The sequence below is a fragment of the Balaenoptera musculus genome, chromosome 6, assembly GCF_009873245.2.
Source record: "Balaenoptera musculus isolate JJ_BM4_2016_0621 chromosome 6, mBalMus1.pri.v3, whole genome shotgun sequence".
Classification (NCBI taxonomy): Eukaryota; Metazoa; Chordata; class Mammalia; order Artiodactyla; family Balaenopteridae; genus Balaenoptera; species Balaenoptera musculus.
In genome coordinates, this window is record NC_045790.1 from 9,183,029 (window position 1) to 9,210,218 (window position 27,190).

The 27,190-nt window shown below is 42.1% G+C and overlaps 1 protein-coding gene across 7 annotated transcripts in view; it reads right to left on the minus strand.

Moving 5' to 3' along the window:
* Window positions 1–7,812, minus strand: part of MSRA (methionine sulfoxide reductase A) — a 386,587-nt gene extending 378,775 nt beyond the window's left edge. For 3 of the 7 annotated variants that reach the window (XM_036854965.1, XM_036854963.1, XM_036854966.1), the window contains exon 1: window positions 7,515–7,810. In XM_036854965.1, coding sequence (XP_036710860.1) covers window positions 7,515–7,650 — 136 coding nt within the window. In that variant the 5' untranslated portion in view covers window positions 7,651–7,810. Of the gene's footprint in view, window positions 1–7,514 lie in introns of all 7 variants that reach the window. The other 4 variants (XR_005020265.1, XM_036854962.1, XR_005020264.1 and 1 more) reach the window with 3 other exon arrangements.
* Between the last annotated feature and the right edge of the window lie 19,378 nt (window positions 7,813–27,190).

The following is a 27,190-nucleotide window of genomic DNA, read 5'->3' on the forward strand; positions in this document are numbered from 1 at the left end:
TTTCAAACTAAAAAACCTACTCTTGGGGCAAATCACTGTCATCTGTCAGCTCAGTAAAGTCATCAATAATGTCACTAAGTGGAAGAAATGCTAACGCATTTCAACCAGTTAAAACTGTCAAACCAAAAATTGTCAACCAGTTATTTTATCTTTCACAGCAAAACTGCCAATTAGTTCTGCAGCAAAAAAACGCTTGCAGCAAAGATGTCTACAGCTAAGATGCTTATGGAGGAAGTACCTAGAACCCATTCAAACAGCTATTGACTATCTATTCTGTATCATAACACAGGTATGTCTTTGAGGGGCCTGCCCATCAAAGAGCTCACAACATAATATGCTACAGTCATTCAGCAAATATTTATTGTCAACCTACTGTGTTCCAGACACAAAGAATAAGACAAAATCCTGCCCTGAAGTAGTTTGTACTCTAATGCTACTATTTCATAAAACATTAGATATTCTGATGCTCTCAGACAAACTGCAGATTTATGAGGGAAGAAAGATGAAAGAATAGGATGTAGAAGATCCACAACTTTTCTTCCTCACATTGACACCCTGAAACCATCTTCTGCAGAATTCAGTCTTTCGTACAGTGCCGGAGTTCGAGATCCGGGCTGGCACAGGATGGCAGGGGCTACAGCCAGCTGCTGTAGTATGGGAAGGGGTCTGGTCATCTGCCAAGGCAGCAGGGGTGATGGCTCCCAGGCCACTGGGGTCTGTGAAGGGGGCAGACCAAGCTCGGCAAAGAGGCCTTCACTCTGGTCCTTGCTGAGGGCCTGGAGGCTGCTGGCTCTCTTGGGACCCATGTCACAGGCTGAGTCTCCTCACCCAACCAGCTTCCCATTCCTCACCCAGCTGTCGTCACTCTCCTCCCTCCCCAGCTGATACAGGGGCTTGCTGTGTCCCCGGAACCAGAGGGGAGCAGGAGGGGGCCCCCCAAAGGCCGTGCTGAGCATGCCACCCTTTTCCCCACTGCCGCTGCAGGTCCCTAGCATGTCCCTGCTCAGAGACTGAAGACAAGGGGCTTCCCATCATCCATCCTGGCCAGTCGAAAAGTTTACCACTGGTCACAAGAGTGACTGAGAGGGAATTCTGAAATCAGCACAAATCCACCACCACTAGTGGAAAAAAAATTCAGAATATGTACCCCACGGATAAAACATATTATGTTTTTGCTAGCTTCTCTGCATCACCATTGGTCACACGATGGTCACATAAAAAATCCACCTTTTTGGTCTTTGTTTTCAGGCATTAACCACACTCTCCCCCAATATCCACAAAACATTACTGAGTGTCTGATGCAAGCAGGCAGGACCCTTTGTGAAGCGCTCCAGACTACAGGATGAAATAAGTATCAAACATGGTCCAGCCCCACCCTTTGAGGAGTGAAACATGGCTCCCCACTCTGGACAGACATCCTTCCGGGGAGCTCACACTCATATGGGGAGATAATGTTATCAAACACAAGTCTGTGTGCCCGACGCACAATGAGGCCAAACGATACCAAAACGTCAGAGTTTGGAGCAGAGAAAGGTTTACTGCAGGGCCATGCAAGGAGACAGGCGGCCCATGCTTTAGAAACCCCGAACTCCCGGAATGCTTTCAGCAAAGCCCTTTTATAGGAAAGGTGAGGGAGGCGCGTGGTTAGCTGTTGCAAACTTCTTGGCGTCAGATCCTTTGTTCCTGAGGTTGGGTCACGTCAGGTCACAACATTCCTGTAAACCTGCACCAAAACAAATGTTATTCTCTGCCCTGACAAGAGAGGGCAAGGTCCCAAGGCCCAACTTCCGCCCTCCGAGGCCCAGGCCCTGGCTAAGAGGAGGGGGTCCCTGCGCGGGCCAGTTACCCTGCCCGGGAGCGTTCGCCCAGCACCCAGTCTGGGTCCTCCTGCCAGTGCCCAGGCCGGGCTAAAGAGGCAGATCTCAGCTGGCGTCACCCTCAGGGCCAGGTCCCCAGACCCTGCCCAGCCGTCATCACTGAGGAGGCAAGGCGCCCACGATCCAGCTGGCCCTCAGGCTTTGCATTTAAACTGGAGAGAATCATTTGTGTAGGATCAACGTAATACCTCTTGTAGCAAATACCCATCAGGTGAATTCCCAGCTCACGGCAACTGCCCTTCTTTGAGAATAGCCCCACCACAGAGGTGGACCTGAAGTAATGCCGTGCAATGTCCTTGCAACTTAACCCTGACCTCTGGCCACCTCCTAGGTAGACAACTGATCTCAGCTGGACCAATTTTTGAAACTTGAACAGAGAGACTGAAGCCGGCTGAAGCGGTTACCTGGATGGCAGTGTCCGTATACTCCAGTGGCTGAGGCCTCCGTGGGCTGCCACCCATGCAGACAGCCACCCCCGTTAGGTGGCAGAGGTGGGGACGGGGGAGAGGCTCGCAGCTGCCTCAAGGCCTGGGCCCGGCCAGCAGGCAACCGTGGCGAGGGCTCTGGGGCTCTGCGGGACATAGCCCTCAGCCTGTCCCCGAGCCCCCAGCTCACCCGCCAGCCCCGAGGCCAGAGGGCCTGGAGGGCTCCGGGGAAACGGCCACGATCGGCTTCTCACTGCACTGTCTGCCTTGAGGACCACTGACAGGCCGACTGTTGGCGGAGCGGGACCTCTAACTGATGCGCTAAAGGGCTCGTGATAACGGCTGCACACCCACCCCGCCCCTACCACAATACGACAGAGATTTAATAACTTGGGTAGCAAAAAAGCACCTCAGTAGCTACGCAAGATCTGATAGAAGGATTCATAAAATAGTTCAAAATTATTTGTCTAGTAGAGAAGAAAGGGATTGCTTAGGTTGGAGAGGAAAAGGATGGGTTTATAAGAGAAATGGAATTCAAGCAGGGCAAGTTTTGAGGAAGAGCAGGATAAGGATATATGGAAAACACAATATTTTACCCAAGCAGGCATTTGATAAACATTTAATGAATGACTAAGTGAAAAGATTAGAGTGTGGAACCCACTTGGCTAAAATCACATGAACGTTTCCAGAGGCAAAACACTGAAGCACATGCTAGCCAGAAGATGGGGTTCTATAGGGGCACAGTAGGAAAAAAGGCTGGGAAGGTAACGGTCAGATGGTGGGAGATATGGAATACCCTTATCCCAGGGACTTCAGGGAAGTACTGAGGATTCTGAAACAGAGGGTAAAATAAAGAGCTTTAGATAGGATGCAAAGAGGAGAGATAATAGCTCTGTGTCCTACAATTTAGAAGTTAATCACACACTGGTGAAAATTTTTCTAAAAGGAAATTTGTTTTCTATGATTTTCTTTTAAAAGTCTATGTACATCACTCAAAATAAAAGAAATACACATAATGCCTTCTACATAATAGTGGAAGGAATTTGTCCCCAAGGATCTTTTCTTTGTATAAATGATGCCACCACAATTGACACTTCAATAAAAATGAATATTTATGAAATGTAAAATGATTTGGATTAACTTATTCCAATTTCACCCTCTAAATTTAGATTTTTAAATCAGGCCAAAATGTGGATTTTGATTACAAAAGCAAGTTGGGAAAGAAAAACAGAACTTGACATGAAAAAGAGAGCAAAATTTAAAAAGAAGGAAAAAAAAGAACTTGAAATAGGGATGAAAAAAGATGATAGAAAGGTGGTCAATTAGACTAAAAACAGCAGAAAGAGATCATCTTCAAAGTGGAGTTACTTAATTCAATAATGCAGTCACATTATAAGAACCAAAAGTTAAAAAAAAGCACGGAGTCAAATCTCCCAGCTGTGTCTCCCCTCCACCATCAGCTCACTGCATCGCCCTCTCCGTGGCCATTACTTTCTTATCTATCCTTCCAAAGTTTCTTTGTGCATAAATATTATTACTTTCCTCCCTGTTCACACAAAAGTTAACATATAACACTGTTCTGACCTTGCATTTTTCACCTAACACTATATCTTGGCAATCTCTCCATACCCATTCATATAGATATTCCATGTTCTTTTTTACAGCTGCATATTACATTGTGAGGACGAACCATAATTTATTTAACTAGCCCCTATTGATGGGCGTTTGGGTTGTTTCCAATCTTTGACTACTGCAAGCAAAGCTGCAGTGAATAACCTGGTACAGTCATCATTTGGCACGAATGCAAGTATATCTGTAGGATAAATTCCCAGGAATTGAATTCCTCGGTCAAAAGGTATACGCATTTAAATTTTTGACAGATATGGCCAAATTGCCTTCCATAAGAGTTGAGCCAATTTACATTCTTGCCAGCTATGTACAAGAGTGTCTTCTTCCTTAAGGATTTACCAACAAAGTATATCATCAAATTTCTGGATTTTTGCCAGTCTGAAGAATGAAAAATGGTACTTGCATTCTCCTCATTATGAATGAAGCTGAGCATCTTTTTATATGTTTAAGAGCCAATTATACTTCCCTTTCTGTAAACTGCTCATAACCTTTGTCTATTTTTCTAATGGATGTTGCTGTTTTCTTATTATCTTCTAGATGCTTATTATATATTAGGGAGATTAGTCCTTCACCTACGATATGAGTTGCAAATATTTACCCCAGTTTGTCTTTTGAATTTGCTTGCGGTAATTTTTGCCTGCAGATTTTTATTTTGTTGTGATCTAATTTATCAGTTTTTTAAGTCTTCTGATTTTCAAGTCATGGTTAGAAAGGCTTTCCTTTCTAAAGGAATTCTCCCTTGCTCATCCTTAAATTATTTCATTTTGTACATTTAACTAAATGAAAAAACAGTACATATAGTAGTTAAGATCACAAACTCTAGAGGCAAACTGGCTATATTCATATCCCAGATCCACTACTTATTAGCTATATGACCTTGTATAAGTCACCTAAACTCTATAGGCCTCAGTTTCCACACCTACAAGTGAGGATAATAACAGTTACCACCTCCTCACGTTGTTGTGAAGATTAAACGTATTAGTAAATGTAAATCAATCACTACAGTGTCCGGCATATAGTAAACACTCAATAAGAGTGAGCTATTATCAACATATATCTTTTGGAACTTATCCTGGTTTAAGATGTGAAGTACAGATCCAACTTTGGTGGGGGGTTTTCTGGTTTTTTGTTTGTTTGTTTTCCATATGGCTACTCAGCTGTCCCATAACCATTTACTGAATATTCCATCTTTTCCCCACTGATTTGAGATGTCACCTGTATCATATGCTACATTCTCATACATATTTAAGAATTTCTGATCTTTCTATCGACCTATCTATTCATGGACCAGTCCCACACTGTTTAAATTATTAAGCTTCACTTTTACTATGTGCAAGGGCTAGGTGTCCCTCTTTGTTCTTCTTTTACAGTTACCATTAACTATTCCTGCTTATTTTTCCATATGAATTTTTTAAATTAGTGCATCCTGTTCTAGAACAAAATAAAAATATCATTAGTATTTTTCTTAAAACCATGTTACCTTTATAAATTAACTTAGGGTAGGGTGCAAATAACAACAGACATAAACAGAGGTAATATAGAAAGGTGAAAAGCTGTTAAACAGATTGGAGGTTAGAGTAGAGATGAATTTAACTTTCAAAACAATATTATTAAGTCCCTAAGCTTCTATCTTACAGCCACTGAAAACCCACCAAAGAGGTAACACTGCCCATTTCTTGGGCCAATCAGAACCTTCGGCAACCTGTCAAGGCAGCAGTACCAGGAGTAGAGATAGGAAAGGCCACAATCTAAAATTTAAGTATTTGCAGGGGTGGAAGTTACAACAGCTGAACAAAAAGGACATGTGCCTTATAGGCTTGGCCCTACACCAAAAAAAACAGTTCACTGGTCCAGATACAGCAATGTATGCATGGCTATATAAAAAGGCAGAAGAGCCAGGACAAGCACCAAGTCCTGAGGTTTTGCAGTCAGAGTTATTAGATGGATAGAAAAAGAAATCGTTGGCTTGTTTCTGTCATGTTAATCTTTTACCAAAAGTGTCATTTATATACTAAAGAATTGAGTGGGAAGACTTTGGTTAAGATAAAGGAGAACTAAATTGTGGTCAGTTTTAACCTTGAACCAGTTTGGAAATCTGATCAGGAGTTTTTGGTTTGTTTGTTTTTAGATGTCTAGGAGGACATACCACAGACACTGTAGTGTGTAAAGAGGAAATTTCATACAAGCTGGGAAAGTTCAGCGTTGAGAAGTATTGCCTTTAAATATCCATTTATGAATCCTAGTTTGTTAAAAGAGAATTCTCTTTCAAGATAAAGTTTAGATAATGGGGTTATGTAATTTAGAGACAGCTAAAGATAATCGGGATTTTTTTTTTTCAAAACTCATTCTCTGAATTTGAGTGAAAAATGAGCTTTTTAAGGCTATCAATGAGTTGGGAGTGAAGTGATGTGGGACACAGGAAATAGAACTGCTAATGTTGGTGAATGAGAAACAGGTCACACAGCACCAGTTCCCAAACTGCCTCAAATCCAAAAACCTCTACCTTCTCCATTCTCATACTGAGTATTGTGTATGATACACAGACCCTCAGAACGACCTCCTCCTATATATACTCAACAATTCTTTAAGGAAAAGAAAGATGGAAGAATCCCTAGAAAACTGTAAATGCAGGATTTATCTTGGCATCGAGCCACATGTAAAAGATTAATCACCGCTTAATCCTCCAACACCTCTAAGGCAGCCGTTTACAAACTACCGAGTGCATTAGTATCACCGGAAGGGCGTATTTAAAAGATATCATTGGGACTACACTATGAGAAGCAATGCACCAAGGTAATACTTCTCAAAGTATGGTCCTCAGGTTGGTGGACACGTGCTATCTGCGACCTTCTACGGGGCTGAGACAGAAATTAGAGTTAAGCTTTCGAAACTTTTAAGAGTAGTTTCTAGCATTTTATTTTTATTATATTTTATTATATTCTCCAGAAGTATTGGTATGAGATTGGAAAATTATTTTTAAGTTTGGGAAGCACAGCTCTTCTGCGTGGCTGACACACACAGGCAAACCCGGGAGCACAGGGGCAGGGGCAGCTCCTGCCAACTGGGGGAAACCGGGCAGTCCTGGAGGATAATGGTAGCCTAAGGATAATTCCTACAACCAGAACAGTGAAGTGAGAAACAATTTCAAAACTGCAGTATTCATCGTTCTGTACCATTCCATTGCTTCCAGTGACAACACAACGCCGCAGCAACGATGCAAGTGGCCAGCATCCCAGCGGCCGGTGCCAAAAAGAAAGGGGATGCACACCGTGGGAAAGGGCGAAAATTGGGTCAGTGCTTTTCCCGCCCCAAGTTTGAAGCCGCCGGGGTATTTGCACTGTAGGTGAATTACACCACCGTAGTAGGTCCAGTCAACGCGTTTCGCGTTGTTTTAGCTGGTGAGAACTCAAACAAAGAAAGAGTAGCTACCCCTGGCCCCCTCCCCTGCCAGCGCCCTCCGCGCCTGCGCAGAACCCCGGCTGCCGACCCTCCCGAGGCTGGCCCCCGGCTCCCTTCCGGCGGCCAGAGGATGCGCGTGCATAGCGGCGACGACCGCGCCCTCGGTGCGTGCCCGCGTCCTTACCCGCTACGGCGATCGCCTCCTTCCGGCCCGGCAGGGCCGCCTGAGGGCTGACGATGTTGGAGGCGGAGTTACCCATTCTCCGGACGGAGAAGAGGCTCTGGAAGAGCTGGCGGCCCGTCCTGGTGGCGGCGAGCATGGGCGGGTGGCTGGCCTAGGGGCCGCCGGGCGGACCGGCGCGGTCGGGAGCCGAGGCGCCGCTGCGGAGTGGGCGGCCGGCGCGGGGCGGCGGGAGCCGGGTGCACTGGCCGGCCGGCGGGCGGGCGGGTCAGCGAGGGCACGTGCGCGGCCGGCTGTGCTGCCCCCGCACCGGAATCGAGTGATTACCTCAGCCTCGGGCCGGGCGGGCCGGGAACGAGGGCGTGTTCTCGCCCTGGCGTGGGGGCGGGTCCGGGGACGCACCTGCGAGTTTTCCTTGCTCCCCTTCGGTGCAAAGTTCCCGGGCGGAAGACAAGTGTACTAATGGCGGTATAAAGTACGTGAAGCGGCAGGGGCCAAAAAAATAATGCCCGGCTTTTGACTTTAAAGTTCGTTCTCATTTCACAATCTCCTTAACAATTGCTCGGTGTGCCCAGTAAGCTGTACGACTACCTACCTTACAAACTAGTAACTATATCTGTTTCCACTGGAGCCATTATGATGATAAATTATCAAAAAGATGATTATCCAAAGTGAAAACTAAGCACAATTTTCAAAAAGTTAAGAATAGGGAGGATAATTCAATATAATGTTTTATATATACATATATATATGCACACACACATAGAAATAATATACTGATAAACACAAGGGCGAAAAATAGGAGCAAGGCACTGATAACCCATTAACGCAGTTGAGGTGAACTTAAGGGTTCTATTGGATCATTCTTGGCTCTCAAATCATGGGACGTAACATTTGCTCCTGTGACAGATTTTCAACCCCAAAAATAAGGTGGGTGGAGGCAGATGGGTGACTTGGGAGTTGCATATGTGAAATTTTGGTTTTACACGAATGTTCTGCCAAAGTGGGCGGATAGTCTCATGAAGGAAGGAACTTCAGATTAGCACCCAGAGAAATGAGAAGGCTTTGAGCCAGCCTCCCCGGTGGATTTAGTTACCTCTGTATGTTGTTTAGTTACCTCTTTGTGCTCATGTGGTCTGGATTGTAACCTGAGGACAGGAGGATTAGACCTACTGTATTGTAGAATATGGCCAGACAGGTAACATTAAAACCTCGGTCAAAGTGTTTGTTTTGTAATACGGGCTCTGTCTGGGTAGTGTGCCTCGGGTTTTACTTCCGATTTATTTGGTTTTGCTATGAGATTATACGAAGTAGGTTCTACAGGCCTTTCCTGAAAGCTTTACAAGGTGTCCCTTCTAGGTCGTAAGATCGTTCTTCTGTCAAAGGAAATAGTCTGTGTTTTCTTTTTCTGTGTTTTGTGGTTGATTGTATGAAATTAAGAACTGAAGAATTTGGGGACTTTCCCAGCAGTCCAGTGGTTAAGACCCTGCGCTTCCACTGCACTAGGCGCCGGTTCCATCCCTGGTCGGGGAACTAAGATCCCACGTGACATACACACACACACAAAAAAAAAAACCGAAGAATTTTTCATGTCAAGGAGAAGTACTTACATAATGTTAAGAAACCACAACAAAGCTACAGTATGTATATGTGTAGTATGTAGTACACATATAATAGTGCATACACCTCCCCTTGCACACCCACTGAGGAAAGACTAGAAAAAATTGAAAAAATGTTTGCAGTTTTGTTGTTGTTCATGGTAATGGTTGACTGGTTTTCACTTTCTTTAAACTTCTGGTTTGAAATGGTACATATTATTCCAGTGTTCTCAAGTATTCCCATGGCTGTGTTACTTTTATTATAATTTTTTTTTAATTTTTAAAAGAAAAAATACCTTTTTTCATAAAACAGGGGTTTCTTATCTCATTTACCAGAATAGTTGAGAGAAAAGTTACATTGAGGTTGGTTACTTGGTTGGCTGGTTGGTTGCTTGGTTGCTTGGTTTAGGAGAGAATTAATATTCCTGCCTTCAGTGATGCCATTTTCATCACTAAGGTTTCGTTTTCTTCAGAATCTCCTAAACCTTCTGAGCTTCTCCACACTGAGAGAGTCTTTTTTTGTCCATATTCCCCATTGGGCACGCACTGCTTTGAAGTGTTATTTTTGTGATTACGCTCTGATTTTCCAACAGATTCTAACAATGTATGTTCTTTAGGATGCAGTCTAAGCATCCTCTTTGGTATAACAAAGACCCAAAATACATCAGTTTAAACAAAATAGAAGTTTATTTCTTCTATTATGTAACGATCCAGAAATAGAGCACTGAGCAGGACAGTGTCTTTTCTTCACTCTGTCTATACCAACTGGAATGCCTGCCTGATTCTCTCTGGTTTTCTGACCTTATTCTTCACCACTCAATTCACGACTCATCTTGTCTGTGCAACCTTCCCTGATTGCACAAGGAAACAGGGTTATTCATTGAGCCTAGGTTGCCCCATAGCACTCACCACTTGCATCACTCGGGTAGCACGTAGCCTGTACTATCTTGTGTTGTTAGTTATCTGAAAAGATATACTCATTATTATGGAGGTTTCAAATACGTCCACAAATTGTTTTTTTTTTAATAGATCTTTATTGGAGTATAATTGCTTCACAATACTGTGTTAGTTTCTGCTGTACACCAAAGTGAATCAGCCATATGCATACACATGTCCGCATATCCTGTCCCTCTTGAGCCTCCCTCCCACCCTCCCTATCCCACCCCTCTAGGTCATTGCAAAGCACCAAGCTGATCTCCCTGTGCTATGCAGCTGCTTCCCACTAGCTATCTGTTTTACATTTGGTAGTGTGTATATGTCCATGCCACTCTCTCACGTCGTCCCAGCTTACCCTTCCCCCTCCCCGTGTCTTCAAGTCCATTCTCTACGTCTGCATCTTTATTCCTGTCCTGCCACTAGGTTCATCATAACTTTTTTTTTTTTTAGATTCCATATATATGTGTTAGCATACGGTATTTGTTTTTCACTTTCTGACTTACTTCACTCTGTATGACAGACTCTAGGTCCATCCACCTCACTACAAATAGTTCAATTTTGTTTCTTTTTATGGTTGAGTAATATTCCATTGTATATCTGTGCCACATCTTCTTTATCCATTCATCTGTCGATGGACACTTAGGTTGCTTCCATGTCCTAGCTATTGTAAATAGTGCTGCAATGAACATTGTGGTATATGTGTCTTTTTGAATTATAGTTTTCTCAGGGTATATGCCCAATAGTGGGATTGCTGGGTCATATGGTAGTTCTATTTTTACTTTTTTAAGGAACCTCCATACTGTTCTCCATAGTGGTTGTATCAATTTACATTCCCACCAACAGTGCAAGAGGGTTCCCTTTTCTCCACACCCTTTCCAGCATTTATCGTTTGTAGACTTTTTGATGATGGCCATTCTGACCGGTGTGAGGTGATACCTCATTGTAGTTTTGATTTGCATTTCTCTAATAATTAGTGATGTTGAGCATCTTTTCATGTGCCTCTTGGCCATCTGTATGTTTTCCTTGGTCAAATGTCTATTTAGGTCTTCCACCCATTTTTTAATTGGATTGTTTTTTGTTTTTTGTTTTTTTTTTTTTTTTTTGGCTGTGTTGGGTCTTCGTTTCTGTGCGAGGGCTTCCTCTAGTTGCGGCGAACGGGGGCCACTCTTCATCGCGGTGCGCGGGCCTCTCACTATCGCGGCCTCTCTTGTTGCGGAGCACAGGCTCCAGACGCGCAGGCTCAGTAGTTGTGGTGCACGGGCTTAGTTGCTCCGCGGCATGTGGGATCTTCCCAGACCAGGGCTCGAACCCGTGTCCCCTGCATTAGCAGGCAGATTCTCAACCACCGCGCCACCAGGGAAGCCCCGATTGTTTGTTTTTTTGATATTGAGTTCCATGAGCTGTTTGTATATTTTGGAGATTAGTCCTTTGTCTATTGTTTCATTTGCAAATATTTTCTCCCATTCTGAGGGTTGTCTTTTTGTCTTGTTTATGGCTTCCTTTGCTGTGCAAAAGCTTTTAAGTTTAATTAAGTCCCATTTGTTTATTTTTGTTTTTATTTCCCTTACTCTAGGATGTGGGTCAAAAAAGATCTTGCTGTGGTTTATGTCAAAGAATGTTTTTCCTATGTTTTCCTCTAGGAGTTTTATAGTGTCTGGTCTTACTTTTAGCTCTTTAATCCATTTGGAGTTTATTTTTGTGTATGGTGTTAAGTGGTGTTCTGATTTCATTCTTGTACATGCAGCTGTCCAGTTTTCCTAGCACCACTTATTGAAGAGGCTGTCCTTTCTCTATTGTATGTTCTTGCCTCCCTTGCCATAAATTAGGTGACCATATGTGAGTGGGTTTATCTCTGGGCATTCTCTCCTGTACCATTGATATATATTTCTGTTTTTGTGCAAGTACCATATTGTCTTGATGACTGTAGCTTTGTAGTATAGTCTGAAGTCAGGGAGTCTGATTCCTCCAGTTCTGCTTTTTTCCCTCAAGACTGCTTTGGCTATTCAGGGTCTTTTGTGTCTCCATACAAATTTTAAGATTTTTTGTTCTAGTTCTGTAAAAAATGCCATTGGTAATTTGATAGGGATTGCATTGAATCTGTAGATTGCTTTGGGTAGTATAGTCACTTTCACAATATTGATTCTTCCAATACAAGAACATGGTATATTTCTCCATCTGTTTATGTCATCTTTGATTTCTTTCATCAGTGTTTTATAGTTTTCTGAGTACAAGTCTTTCGCCTCCTTAGGCAGGTTTATTCCTAGGTATTTTGTTCTTTTTGTTGCAATGGTAAATGGGATTGTTTCCTTAATTTCTCTTTCTGATTTTTTGTTGTTGGTGTATAGGAATGCCAGAGATTTCTGTACATTAATTTTGTATCCTGCAACCTTACCAAATTCATTGATTAGTTCTAGTCGTTTTCTGGTGGCATATTTAGGATTTTCTGTGTATAGTATCATGTCATCTGCAGACAGTGACAGTTTTACTTCTTCTTTTCCAATTTGTATTCCTTTTATTTCTCTGATTGCCATGGCTAGGACTTCCAAAACTATGTTGAGCGCCGATCCTGTCTGGCCTCCACTTCTCCTCTCCCCTCTGTCCCCCCATATCCTACCAGTTCACTTGGGGGTTCCTCCCGTCTCCTTGGGCGTCAGGGTCCCCCATCAGCAGCCGGCAGGCACCCTAGTTGCCGGGAGACGCTAACCCGGTTTCTTCCCTCACCGCCATCTTGACTCCGCTCTCCCACAAATTCTTTTAAAGGTCCAGTTTCCCTCCCCTGACATTTTCATTGGACTTAGTGTTTGTTTCTATTGAATAAGACAGAAGTGATGGTGTGTGACCTCTGAGACTAAACCATAGAAGGCAAGGCAGCTTCCTTCTTGCTCACTTTTGGATCACTCCCTCTGGGGGAAGCAAGCTGTCACATCATGAAGATTCTCAATCAGCCCAATGGAGAAGCCCACATGCTGAGGAACGGAGGTCTCCTGCCAACGGCCAGGTGAGTAAGCAATCTTAAAAGCAGATTCTCCAGACCCAGTAAAGCTTTCAGGTGTTATCTTGTCTGCAACCTTATAAGAGGCTCTGAGCCAGAGCCACCCAGCTAATCTGCCTCCAGATTCCTGACCCACAGAAACCACTAGACAAAAAAATTCTTGTTGTTTCTTTCAAAGTGTTTTTAAAATTCATGGTGAGATAAGGAGACAATATTCTTGAAAACAGGGCTTATCAGAGTTGAAAGGATTTTCTTGGAACTCCCACAACTGATTTTACATAATAAGAACCAAAGCTAGAGGACTGGCCTTAAAATAAACCCTAGACTAGAAAGGGTAAAGGCCGTGACTTAAGAGATGAGAAAGAAGATCAAACAACTTTTATTCTCCCACCCTGGGATGAATTTGGGGATGGAATCTTAGCAACCTCCAAATGGACTGGGGAAGAATCTGAAGATTTGGGAGCCAGTGCTTCACTTCCTGGGGCATATCCTAGGACGGTGAGCCATCGGGGCATAAAGAAATCAGTCTTGGGATTTCCCTGGTGGTCCCGTGGCTGGGACTCCATGCTCCCAATGCAGGGGGCCCAGGTTCGATCCCTGGTCGGGGAACTATATCCCACGTGCCACAACTAAAGACCCCACGTGCCCAACTAAGACCTGGTGCAGCCAAACAAACAAATAAATAAACAAACATTAAAAAAAAAAGATATCAGTGTAGTAGATTGGAACAATGTGTTTTTTAATGACTTAGACTAGATTAGAAATATCAGAGTGCATCCACAAGTAGGAAGGATCTACATAATTGGGGGTATTTTTTATTTCTCTTACATACACATGTGTGTTGTACATACACTGTGTCTAAACTTAAAATATATTTCTTAGTGTAACTCCTGGTCAAAAGAAGTTTGAAAGCCATGGTCTAAAGAGACTATAAATTCTCGAAGGCTCTTGCCTTCAGCAAGGCGTGCAATGCTGTGTGTGTGTGCAGAGGAGCAGTGACTGAGGGCAGGGCCAAGGCTGGCAGACCAGAGGGCAGCCTCACAGGATCCTGCACAATTGTGTTGTGTGTGGGGAAAGAAGGAGGGCATTGCCAGGTCTCCCATGAGGGGCGGGGTTGTGGAAGGACAGAGAGAACCCATGACCCTGATAAAGCCTGGAGTTAGAGTAAGGAGACCCAAGTGCTGCAACGTGTGACCAGGTGCAACAGCAAGGTCCTCAGTTATTGGGAGCAGGAGCCAGCCTAATGCCCAAAGGATGGACAGGAAGAGCTGTGTCTCAGCCGAGCAGGAGCCCGGTGGCCAGGAGTCCAAGCTACACCAATGCACATGCTCAGGACAGGTGCCAAGGCTGAGAAACACCTCAGTGGGAGACCACAAGACCAGGAGCACACGTAGCTCTTCCAGTACCCCGATGGCACCTTGAAAGGAGTAGGGAAAGCCCTGGAGAGAATCCCGAAAGACTGACCACTTACCCGAATAGGCTATTTAAAACTGAAAGACGCCAAGAAGACACTTTTATTTGTCAAGATCAAGTGTTTTCCTCCATCATTAGAAACAATAAGAGCAAGATGAGACCAGTTATAGAAAACAGGGCAGTTAACATTTTCTGTACATCTGAGTCATTGTTTAAATTTCGGCCTCATTACATGGGGTTTATGGAAGCATGCAGAGGGGTAGCTGCCCTTCCTAGGAGTAGGGATGCTGCCTGCTTCCTGGGATACCACGTGTGCAAATGAAACCTTGTACGGTACCAATCTACTACTAAATGGCAAAGTACAAGAAAAAAGATAGTGTCTTAAGTTTTTCATAAGCAACATATATTCATTCAATTTGAAAAGCTATCTTGTAGTCCACAATAATATACCCTGACTTTTCTGGTGTCGAAAAGTCCTTCCTTCTCCTATGGTGGTGATGAGATAGCAGTTGTTCTTCTAAGGCCCTCATCTGGCAAACTAGAACGTGGAAAACCAAAATATTTGGTCCAATCCTGCTAACCCTTGAAATCCAAGTACCACTGAGGTAACGTGTGTGATAGCTCCTGACACAGAGCAGTCACTCCATCAATAGACATCCCCGTCCTCCCTCCAGCCGTTACCACCCCCGTTGCATAAAGATCAGCCCCTAATAAGTAGTTTTGCTCTCTTTCCCATGGGCTCCATCTTGTCCTCCCCTCTCAGCTTTCCTAACCGCACATTGTTCCAAGCCACCTCTCCCCAGGTAGACTATAAAGAGTAAAAGACATGATTTAAGGCATGAGAGAGCTGGCCAAGCATCCTCTTCCCTCCTCCCACCCTCGGATGCACGTGGGGATGGGGGTCTTAGAAACATCCTCACGGACTGGGGAAGAATCTGAGGGTTTGGAGACTAGTGCTCAACAAAGAGGAGGGCAAGGAAAGGTGTCTCTCCAGAGAATTTATCAAATTGTGCCACCCCTCAATTTCTAAGCTCCATCCTAATAGTAAATTGTATACATCACTGATAAAATGAGCCTAGTTACATACTGAAAACTTTAATAAACTTAGAAACTTCAGTGCCAAGTTATTTTGCTAATTAATTTTCTTTCATAAAACTATGTGTCATGGTTACTAAAAAAAAAAAAAACACTAAGGAAGAAAAACATACTCTCTGAAAAGTCAGATAATATATGAAGACATTTTCAGTTAGTAGGAATTGGGAAATGACTTGTTATATAAGGTAGGGGTATGACATTTAGCTAAGTTATTGAGAACATACCTGCTTCTCAGTTACATATGTTAAATGATTTTTTTTTGATGTATTGCTTTAAATGTGCTTTTTGCAATGCCCCTACATGCAGATTCTGCTGAAACCTTCCCTTGTTTAGTAAATACCCTTGAACTCACGCCATATGCAAGACACCAACCGGATGGTGCATACGGAAGAGTCCAGCCTTTCCGGGACTCCAAGGGCCTCAGTGCAGTAGGGAGACATCCCAGCCCTGGCACCAAACGGCAGACCAGGGGTGCTCACTCTTCTCCACAGCAGAGCCCTGGACACAAAGGGCTTTGGGGCTTTTCGAGAAGGACAACAGCTCCTCAACCTCTAGGGTTGCAGGTCGTGGATATGGGGGGCCATGCTCCAGGGCTGAAAAAAGAGCTGTCACAGGTGTGGAAAATGAATTCAAGGACAAATGATGCAAAGGGTGAGGCTTTGTCCCCTCCAAGAGGCATATCAGCTGTGTCTCCATTCTTTATCGAACCATGAATAACTGTAGGGACGCCCTGGTGGACTCAAAGTGAGATAAGGCTTTTTTGGTCTTTTTATAAAAATCCACTTAAGTAGGCAGAGACACCCTTATAAATGAATAATAGAAAGCTTAATACGCCACTTTACACTGGCAGAGTTAAAACCACATGGCCTTATTTATGGTCTATCTATAGAAGATTCAGAGCTGTCTTAAGTATGCTAATTTACTGCAGAGATTATTTTACTGAGTTTTAAGAGGAAAAATAGAAATAACATTAATAACAATACGGTCGTTCCCCCCCCCTTATTCACAGTTTCAGTTTCCAAGGTTTCGATTTCCTGAAGTCAATCGCGGTCTGAAAATATTAAATGGAAAATTCCAGAAATAAACAATTCATACATGTAAAATTGTGTGCTGTACTGAGTAGCACGATGAACTCTCTCGCCATCCCTCTCCATCCCCCAGGGACGTGTATCATCACTTTGTCCAGCGTATCCCATCCGTTAGGTACTTCGTAGCCGACTCCGTTATTAGATCAACTGTCAAGGTATCTCAATGCTTGAGTTCAAGTAACCCTTATTTTACTTAATGGCCCCAAAGGGCAAGACTAGTGATGTTGGCAATTCAGATGTGCCAAAGAGAAGCCATAAAGTACTTCCTTTAAGTGAAAAGGTGAAAGTTCTCGACTTAACAAAGCAAGGAAAAAACTCGTATGCTGAGGTTGCAAAGATCTTCGGTAAGAACGAATCTTCTGCCCGTAAAATTGTGAAGAAGGAAAAAGAAAGTCCTGCTAGTTTTGCTGTCGCACCTCAAGCCACAAAAGTGACAGCCACAGTAAGTGATAATCCCCAGGCCACGCTCTCCTTCTGACTCTTCTCCTGCTAGCTGGAACGCAGGTATGAGAGGCAGCCTGGAGTAACCACTGCAAACCGAGTGATGGATGCCGCGTTGTGAGAGTAATAGAGTGACCAGGTGGAGTGACCCTAGGTCCCCGGCATCATGGAGCTGCCATTTCACCCTTAGATGGCTTATTCATAGGCTAGTACATGAGCGAGAAATGAACTTGGATTTTATTTAAGCTGCTATGGTTTTGAATAGCTCAGTGGTTCTCAAACTTCAACATATACCAGAATCACCTGGAGGGCTTGTTAAAACACAGCCTGCTGTCCCTACCCCGAATGTCGGGCTCAGTAGTTTTGGGAGAGGCCTGAGACTTAGCATTTTTAATAAATTCTCAGGGAATGCTGACACTTGGTCCAGGCACCAAACTTGGAGAACCACTGTTCTGGCCGATACGTACACCCATTGTCCCAGCCCTCCATAAACACGCCTCTTGTGTTTGAAATCTAACGACATTTTCAACTGCTTTCACCCACTTCACGTAGCACACTGAATCCAAAACTAAAACTAAGCTCAGTGTTAATTTGTCTACAGCTATCACTGCTGAATCTAAAGAGATTTGGAACATACCAGAAATCACGCAGAGAGCAGGAAATACGGTGTATCCAATGGCATCTGTATTCGTTGGACCCTCAAAATCTGGATTCTGGAATCAAGATAATTCAAAACTTCTCTTTGTAATAATCCATCATTCTTAGGAATTATAACTGGATCTTTAAAAACATGTTAATCCATGTGTGTTTGTTGTATGTCAAATTAAATTAAGCCCTAATTTTCAGTAGTTCACCTTCCTACACCAAGCACATCTTGAAAAGGATCAAAAGCTGCAGAGGGGGTGAAGCACATGAAGCAACAGCTCAATGTTTGAAGATGGAAATGATTCCCAAGGGGGTCTCGTAAACTTTTGAGTGGCATCAGTGCTGAGCAGACAACACAGGCAGTAACAATCTGAATGCTTGGAAACCAGAAAGCGTCAAAGATGCTGTAAGAGAATAAGCAGGGAAACCTTCAGGTGTGTAACTCACACCTCCCCAAACCGTGATGGCCTTTGGGAGCATCCAATAAGCAGTAACTTTGAGCTTTCTCCCTGGCAGGGTCCCAGGTGATTTGTGAGTTCACCTCAGCTGCCACCGGTGTCCGCCCTTCTGCCACCACAGATGCCACTCTCCTGCTGCCACCATCAGAGCATCTGACACTGCCAACCCTATGCAGCTGCCACTCCCCAGGGCTCAGGGGTCACCTCATTTTAATTAGATTCCCCTACGGGTAACCTGATGGACTTCATCTCTGAACCGTCGCCATCCCCCCCCCCACCCCCGGCCTTTACGGAACTCAGGATCAGAACCCTCAAGTTGGGTCAGAGAACAATTCAGGGGCAGGGTTCAGTACTGCACAGACTTCGGTGTGTAAGAAGTAGTAAGTACTTAATAAATGTTCATTTTCACTCTCTCGCCTTCAGCCAACAATTCACCTATGTCCCAAACCAATACACTTCCAGCACTTTCCTACCTCTTGGTGAGTACCCTGCCCACCTTAGACACAAGGTAGGGCGGCCTTTGACAATCTTTTCTCAGTCTTCCTGGGGTCGACCCACAGGCCAGGTTAGTTTCCCCAAGGAATGATCTCATATCACCACAAATCTTTCCTCCATATAATTTAAATATAATTGGGGATAATAATAGTAGTACCTAACTCACAGGTTTTTTTAATTTTGTTTTTGTTTTTTCTTTGTGATGATTAAATAAGTTAATACAGGAAAAGTGGCTGAAATCATGTCTGACACATAAGAAGCCCTGAGTAAATATTAGCTATGATTATTATACACGTTTATTTGGGTGACTGTTGGAAAATTGTCCTCCTCCACTAGGGGTGTGAGCTCTACAAAGGCAGCGATTGTGTCCATTTTTTGCTTTTGGTTGTATCCTAGTGCCTGTCAAGGTCACAGTCAGCATTCAGCCAATGTTGGTTGAATGAATGCATGAATCAATCATAGCATCTCTTGAACCAACTGCGTAATTCCCTCCAGAAGTCCCTCCTTACCACTTCTCCTCGATGTCTGATGGGTCCTAATTGCAAATAGGACTTATCTCTTATTTTGTTATCTAAGTGTTCTCCAGTTAGTATATGAATTAAACTGCTTCATACACACACACACACACATGCATGCATACACACACACACATCAGAGTCACCCAAAGGATGCAGGTAGAATTTTTTTGTATGTTTGCTTGTTTGTTTGTTTGTTTTAATAGCTTTACCAAGGAATAACTGATATCCAAAGCTGCACGTATTTAATGGATAAATTTGATGAGTTTGGACACATGCAAACAGCTGTAAAACCAGCAGCACAATCAAGGTAACAGACATTTCCATCACCTCCAAAAATTTCTGATGTCTCTTTGTTTTGTCTTATTTTGTTTTGTTTTGTTTTTTGTGTGGTAAGAACACAACATGAGATCCACCCTCAATAAATTTTTAAGTGCACAATACCACCTTGTTAGCCCTAGGCATTATGTTGTACAGCAGATTTCTAGAACTTATTCCTCTTGCATCACCGAAAGTTTACACACATTGAACATCTCATTTCCCCCACCTCTCAACCCCTGGAAACCAGCATTCTATTCTGTGCTTCTGTGAGTTTGACTATTTTAGGTACCTCATATAAGTGGAATCATGCAGTATTTGTCTTTCTATGACTGACTTATTTAACTTAGCATATTGTCCTCCAGGCTCATCCATGTTGTAGTAAATGGAAGGATTTCTCTCTTTTTAAAGGCTGGATAACATTCCATTGTGTGTATATGCCCTATTTTCTTTATCCATTCATCCACTGGTGGAAACTTCCGTTGTTTCTGTGTCCTGGCTATTGTGAATAGCCAGGATATCTCTTTGGGATGTTTTTTGTAAGACTTACTTTTTAAAGAGCAGTTTAAGTTTACAACAAAATTGAGAGGTACAAAGATTCCCCATACACCCTCTGTTTCCACACAAGCATAGACTGCTCCCCTATTATCAACATCACTCTCCAGAATAGTACATTTTTTTACCAAGGATTTTTACATTAGCACCTCATAATCACACAAAGTCTGTAGTTTACCTTAGGGTTCACTCTTGGTGTTGTACAGTCTATGGATTTGGACAAATGTATAATGACATATAACTATGACTATAATATCACACACAGTATTTTCACTGTCCTAAAAATCCTCTGTGCTCTGCCTACTTACCTCCCCCAACCCTCACCCTCCAGAAGGTTTTTTAAGGATACTGTAATTTATCAACATTATCTTTTCTTCTCTAAGTGCTTGCTAAGATTATATGACCATTAAACAAGATAATCCAAGTGAAAGTACCTAATATAGTGCCTAATGCCTAATAGCTATTATTATTATTTGTCTTTGTTATGGGACATGACGAGCCCTGAAGCCTGGACCACCATTGGAGAGACAATAAACATTTGAAGATTAAATGAATAAATAGCCAAGTGAGTGAGTACAAAAGAGGAGTGCTGCATTATAATACTAGTTTTGGATTAACTAGTTCTGCGGCCTTTGACTAGTTATATAATGTCTCTTAGTTTTTGTCATCCGTGAAGTTGAAGGGGGAGGGGAGACAAGTCACAACTTCTCGAAATGCATTGAGTCACCAACTTTTTAAGCTGAGAGGGCATTAGGCAGACCTGTCTGTTGATGGGTAGTTCATCAAGTTCATCCAGAATCTAAAGGGGATATTGCCAAGTTGTCCAGGTTTGATAAACTTGACTGTCTGGTTCATAGTCCAGAAAACAACACTTCTAGCCACACAGAGAGTAAGTGTATGTTAAATGAAGAAATAGTGAATGGTGGAGTGTTATCTAATTTAAAGCTGATTTACATAGGCTTTTTAAAGCTTAATTATCAAATAACTTATTTATTTGACTATTCGTTATCAACAATAATTCAGTTAATTACTTGTATGAAGATAATTCAGTCAGTTAAACCTATCTTTCTTGGAGACACTTTTGACCCAGGGTACAGTACATATTTTTTCTTCAACATGTTATTTTAACAAAATACAGTCATTTTAGAGTTTTATTATTTTTAAGTGTGTGTGTGTAAGAGAGAACTTTTTTTAGCATTTTATAAAGCTTTAATTAGTCATGGGTACTATTCAGTTAATTTCTACTTCTCTGTTCCTTGCTTGCAGTAACATTTTCAGACACGCCCTACAGTAACCATGTGATAATTGCAAATTTGTTTTGTTCTGTGTTTGTGCACGTAAATAATTTGTCACAACTTTGTAAATCAACTATACTCCAATAAAAATTAAAAAAAAAAAAAGAATTAGTTTTTTCTTTCCTTTCTGACCCATGACTAAATTGCTGACTTTCCAGTTCCACTGTCATTCAAGAAACCCAGAGAATTTAATGCTTAAAATTAAAAGGCTGGGGACAAATTTTATTTAATCCATCTAGTTTATCATAGTTTAAAATGTTAGCTACCTGTAGTGCCACCCAAGGTAACTTTATACCGGCCCTCACCAGAATTCAACAAAATTAGAACTTCTTATCTCCTAATAGATTCTAAAGTGCATTTTTACAACCTGGGTTTGTTTGTCTTTTTAATTATTACTCACTCATGACTATAATCCAGAAACCTCTGCTGCTCTGCCTTTTATTTTCTATCCTTTTTGAGAGTGCTTTTTTAAAGTCTGGATGAATATACACTGGGGTGTTAACAGTAGTTATCTCTGGATGGCAAAAATATAGGCAATTTTAATTTTCTTCTGCAATCCTTTTATAGTATATTATTTAACTTAGAAAAAAATAATAAAACTGCTTTATAACTCATTGATTGAATAGTCTGAACTTAGAGGATATAAGCATGGTTAACTTTCTTTGCTTCCTAATGGTAAAAGTAATATAGTTCCTTGAAGAAAATTGAAGTGTAAAGGAGAAGACATATACTACCTCATAATGTATTAGCCCAGATCTTCCTTCCCAGCCCTGTCTGACGCCTGCAGGGTTCCCTGAGGTTTCTGCTCACTTCCAGTTATTAAAACCTCAGTCCACTTGATTCATACTTAGAGACTTCACTCACATCTCCTTAATACTCACTCCCTTTCTCACTCTCAGCCCAGAACAAACCCGGCTTCCCTCCCAAAAGACATGAAGGCGGCGAGGGATCCACTTTTCATTCTTCTATCTTCTCCCTTTTTTTCTGGGATCAAGTTCTTTTAGGATTGGGGACTGGGAAGAAGGATGGGGGAAACGGGACACACCTTCCTCAAGTGGACCGCACTGTGTTTATCCTGAGGTTTCTCTACTGGCTTCTCAGGTTCACGCCCACTGGCATAGAAGTCCCTGGGGAGCAGTGTCGCTCAGACACTCTGATTAAATGCTCAGGGGAGCATCTTCATGGCATGGCATCTTGCGTGGGAGCTCCATGGCCAGGAAATGCTCTCCAGCTCCTGGCCTGGAGGTACAGTCCTCCATGTGTGGCTGCTAGGACTCCCTGGCCACTAGGAAACCCTCTTGGGTGTTGTAGAGACAAGTTGAATCAAGCTAAGCTGCCTTCCAAGCTGTCCTTTAGTCCCATAGGAGCTCATCCATTCTCTCCTTGCCAAACAGAGAGATCACTCCTCTCTCAACTCTGCCACCTCTCCATTCTCCTTCTCCCTGCTAGGAGAAGTACAGGGCAGGTCTACAAGGACAGGGTGTCAGCATCATTTCCCCAGGGGGAAAGTGCTGATACTCCTTTTCGCTTTGGAGGGAGGGATAGTGGAGTCCTCCCCATGGGGCAGACCTTTCTAGACTCTGATGCATCTCCCTCACCCTCTATCAGCCTTTTGCTTATATACACTGGAAAGGTTTGGTCATCCTTAATAAGCACTGGATGAGCAGTTAGACCCCAACTGTTTGAAGATCTCTTCCTACCATAGGGTCTTGATGGCTCTCTGTCCTAAGCTTTGGGTCCTGTTTGCCAGCTCCAGGGAAACAAGTGAGATTTCCCTCAACATCCAGTTACATATATGTCATATTTAGAGTCATAGGAAAAAAGAACGAAAGAAAATACAGGCACACCTCATTTTACTGTCTTCCACTTTATTGTACTTTGCAGATATTGCCTTTTTTTTTTACAGATCGAAGGTTTGTGACATCGTGCATCCAACAGCATTTGCTCCACTTCGTATCTCTGTGTCGCACTTTGGTAATTCTCACAATATTTTAAATTTTTTCATTATTATTATATTTGTCCTGGTGATCTGTGATCAGAGATCTTTATTGTAATTGTTTCGAGGCACCACGAACTGCGCCCATATAAGACGGCAACTTAATCGATTTTTGAAATGACGACAAAGGATTTAACATATGACATAAACTTAGTTGATAAGGCAGCGGCAGGGTTTGAGAGGATTGACTCCAGTTTTGAAAGTTCTACTGTGGGTAAAATGCTATCAAACAGCAGTGCACGCTACAGAGAAATCGTTTGTGAAAGGAAGAGTCGATCAATGTGGCAATTCATTGCTGTATTATTTCATGAAATCGCCACGGCCACCCAGCCTTCGGCAGCCACCACCCTGATCAGTCCGCAGCGTCAACGTCCAGACAAGACCTTCCACCAGCAAAAAGATATCAATTCACTAAAGGCTCAGATAATGTTTAGAATTTTTTAGCAATATTTTTTTTATTGCACGATTTCTTTTATATGATATATCCAGAATAGGCAAATTCATAGATTTGGGAAAACAGAGACAGAAAGCAGATTACAGTTGATCAGGGTCGGGGGCAGGGGAAAATGGGGAGTGATTACTTAATGGGTACAGGGTGTTTTTTTTTTAATTGGGGTATAGTTATATTTTTAATCAAGATACGTACACTGCTTTTTTAGACATAATGCTATTGCACACTCAGTAGACTACAATATTGTGTAAATATAACTTTTATATGCACTGGGAAACCAAAAAATTCATGCAACTCATTTTATTGAGATATCTGCTTTATTGGGTGATCTGAACCCCACCCGCTGTATCTCCGAGGTGTGCCTGTAACCCAAATGCCAACAGCGGTTTTCTCTCTGTAATCAGACTGTGGGTAATTTTTATTTTTTCTTTTATACTTTTCTATTTTTAAATTTTCTAGACTGTACATGTATCACTTTTTTAATCAGAAAGTAAACAGTTTAACAAAAAAATGATTACAGCAAAGATAAATTCTAGATTGGTAAAAAGAAAAGGTAAGTGAACTATCTTAGCCAGTTCAATTTTTTTCTTTTAATCTCAAATACTGGGTTACCTCATTAAGTTAGATTTTTATCTCCTTTGGTTTATTCAAAACCTGAATAAGAAGATAAAATTGCTTTATCAAAGAAAGAAAATGTTCTTTCTGCACCTTCAGAAGAAATCAGTGCTTTCAATGGTTAATTGTCCAATTTTAGGTTATGTTTGTAAAGGGAATGGTTTCCTATTTATTGGGCTTCTTTTATTCAATTCTCATTAGCAAATAAATATTTTTAAATTGCTAAACAATAATTATAAGATGTGTGTGCCCTCAGAAATCTTTGCTGAATTCCTTTATACCTACCTCAAATTTGTTCAGAAGTTTAAAAATGATTTGATATTGAATATTTCTGAAGAGCCCTTTTAATATGTTTTAAAAAGCAAGCATTTAAAAATATTTTTAAATGTTTATTTTATTTATTTAAATATATTTAATATATTAAAAAGCAGGAATTGAAGATTGACATAATTTTTAAATAGTCTCAAAATGTTAACTATCTCGGGTTTCCCTGGTGGCGCAGTGGTTGAGAATCTGCCTGCTAATGCAGGGGACACGGGTTCGCGCCCTGGTCTGGGAAGATCCCACATGCCGCGGAGCAATCAGGCCCGTGAGCCACAACTACTGAGCGTGCGCGTCTGGAGCCTGTGCTCCGCAACGAGAGGTCACGATGGTGAGAGGCCCGCGCACCGCGATGAAGAGTGGCCCCCGCTTGCCGCAACTAGAGAAAGCCCTAGCACAGAAACGAAGACCCAACATAGCAATCAATCAATCAATAAATAAATAAATCTTAAAAAAAAAAAAAGGTTAACTATCTCAATGTGAGTATAAATAGAAATTAGGATCTCTAATTCATGACTATATCTTTCATAGCTTTTTAAAAAATTAATTAATTAATTTATTTATTTTTGGCTGCATTGGGTCTTCATTGCTGTGCATGGGTTTTCTCTAGTTCCAGAGAGCGGGGGCTACTCTTTGTTGTGGTGCACAGGCTTCTCATTGCGGTGGCTTCTCTTGTTGTGGAGCACCAGCTCTAGGCGTGCGGGCTCAGTAGTTGTGGCTCATGGGCTTAGTTGTTCAGTGGCATGTGGGCTCTTCCCAGACCAGGGCTCAAACCCGTGTCCCCTGCGCTGGCAGGCAGATTCTTAACCACTGCGCCACCAGGGAAGTCCCCATACTCTATCTTGAAGCTATGCTTCTTTCACAGTGCCTGCCGCATAGTATATTTGTCAAATAAATGAATGCAATTCTCTTTAACTAGGTTTATATTTCATTCTTTACATTCCCAAATTATAAATAAACACGTGCTTGTTCCAAAAACTTCACACAGTACAGAACATCTAGAGTATAAAAGAGTCACTTGAACATATTCTACCATTGGTATACATCCTCCCAGATCTTTTTATATATAGGTTTATTTTTAAATTACTTCATTAAAATGTTTCAATCTACTCTAACAATTTCAACTCTGATTCTCATATACAAATACCATATAAAATACGCGTTGATTTAGAAATACTGTGGTCATCTAAAGTTTTGTTTTGCTTTGTTTTGTTTTGTCTTTTACCTATTCTGCCTACAGATAATATGCAAAAATTTTCTAGGTCACAATTATCTTCTGCCAGCATTTCTCCTTGAAACTGTAACCAGCACTAGTGTTCACAAAGAGAAAAAGACATCCATTTCTACTTCTAGTCTCCTGCACATTTTCCGTCTTGAGTAAGCTGTGCTTTCTGTGTCATATGCTTCAATAAGCCTCTCAGAAGGTGTAATTGGGACTTAGGCACTCAATAAATATTTGTGGAATTAAATTGAATTTCAGTTAACTGTTCTGTAATTCTTAAAGCATGTAGACGCTGGAAGGATGATACACAGTTTGGTGTTTTTCATTCTGAAGGTTGCAAAGCCTCTACAAACCCATTTCTGAAGTCAGGTGGTGACACTGGTAAGTGAGGGTTTGTGGGTTATTTGGGGTTCACTACAGAGAGCCTTTTGAGCTCCCTCCAATCATGCTTTACTTCTTGGTCCTAGGATTCTCGGCTAAAATCTCAATCGGAAATAAACTCATTTCCTTAAGCCATCTGGTGGCTTTCCCTTGTAACTACAACATCAACTAATGGCCAAACAAACGCGAGCACTATTTTCTTCTTGTGTCTCTTCTGAGATGTTATGATGACATGATACCTAACTAATGTGTAGGTGTTAGAAACCCAAGAGAAATTGTCATGATTTTCACCTCAGGGACACATTAATATCAAGAGCAACATAATGAAGGCTATGGGTGATGGAGTAAGAGAAACTATATTATTTTATTACAGTTGTATAATAAGACAAGGTTTATTGAGCACCCACCATGTGCCAGGCAGTGTTCATAGGCTAGAAAAACCAATGCAATTCCCGTATTCTCAGGGAATACAGGCAAACTGATATGGGAACAAATACAAAGTCTAAGTGTTATAGTAGCTGTGCTGAGTTGGAGACAGGAAGACCCTCCCTGGGTTCCTTTATCCCACACTGGACACCGGGAAATGGGCACTATTCCCTCCCGGAATACACAAGATACCAAAAAAAAAAGTCAAAGTTCATTTTGGAATCAGCTCAAAATAATAATTAACAAAATAATGCAGCTGTGTGTTATGTAACTTTGTCTCCTACCTTCGGCAAAACCCAACAATATTCATATCTTTGGGTCATGCATGACCCTTAAGGCCATGTTGCCCCAAGGTGGATCACAGCAGGGACATGGGGACCCCAGGGTTGGCAAATAAATTTTCAGGTGCTCATTTAACTTAAC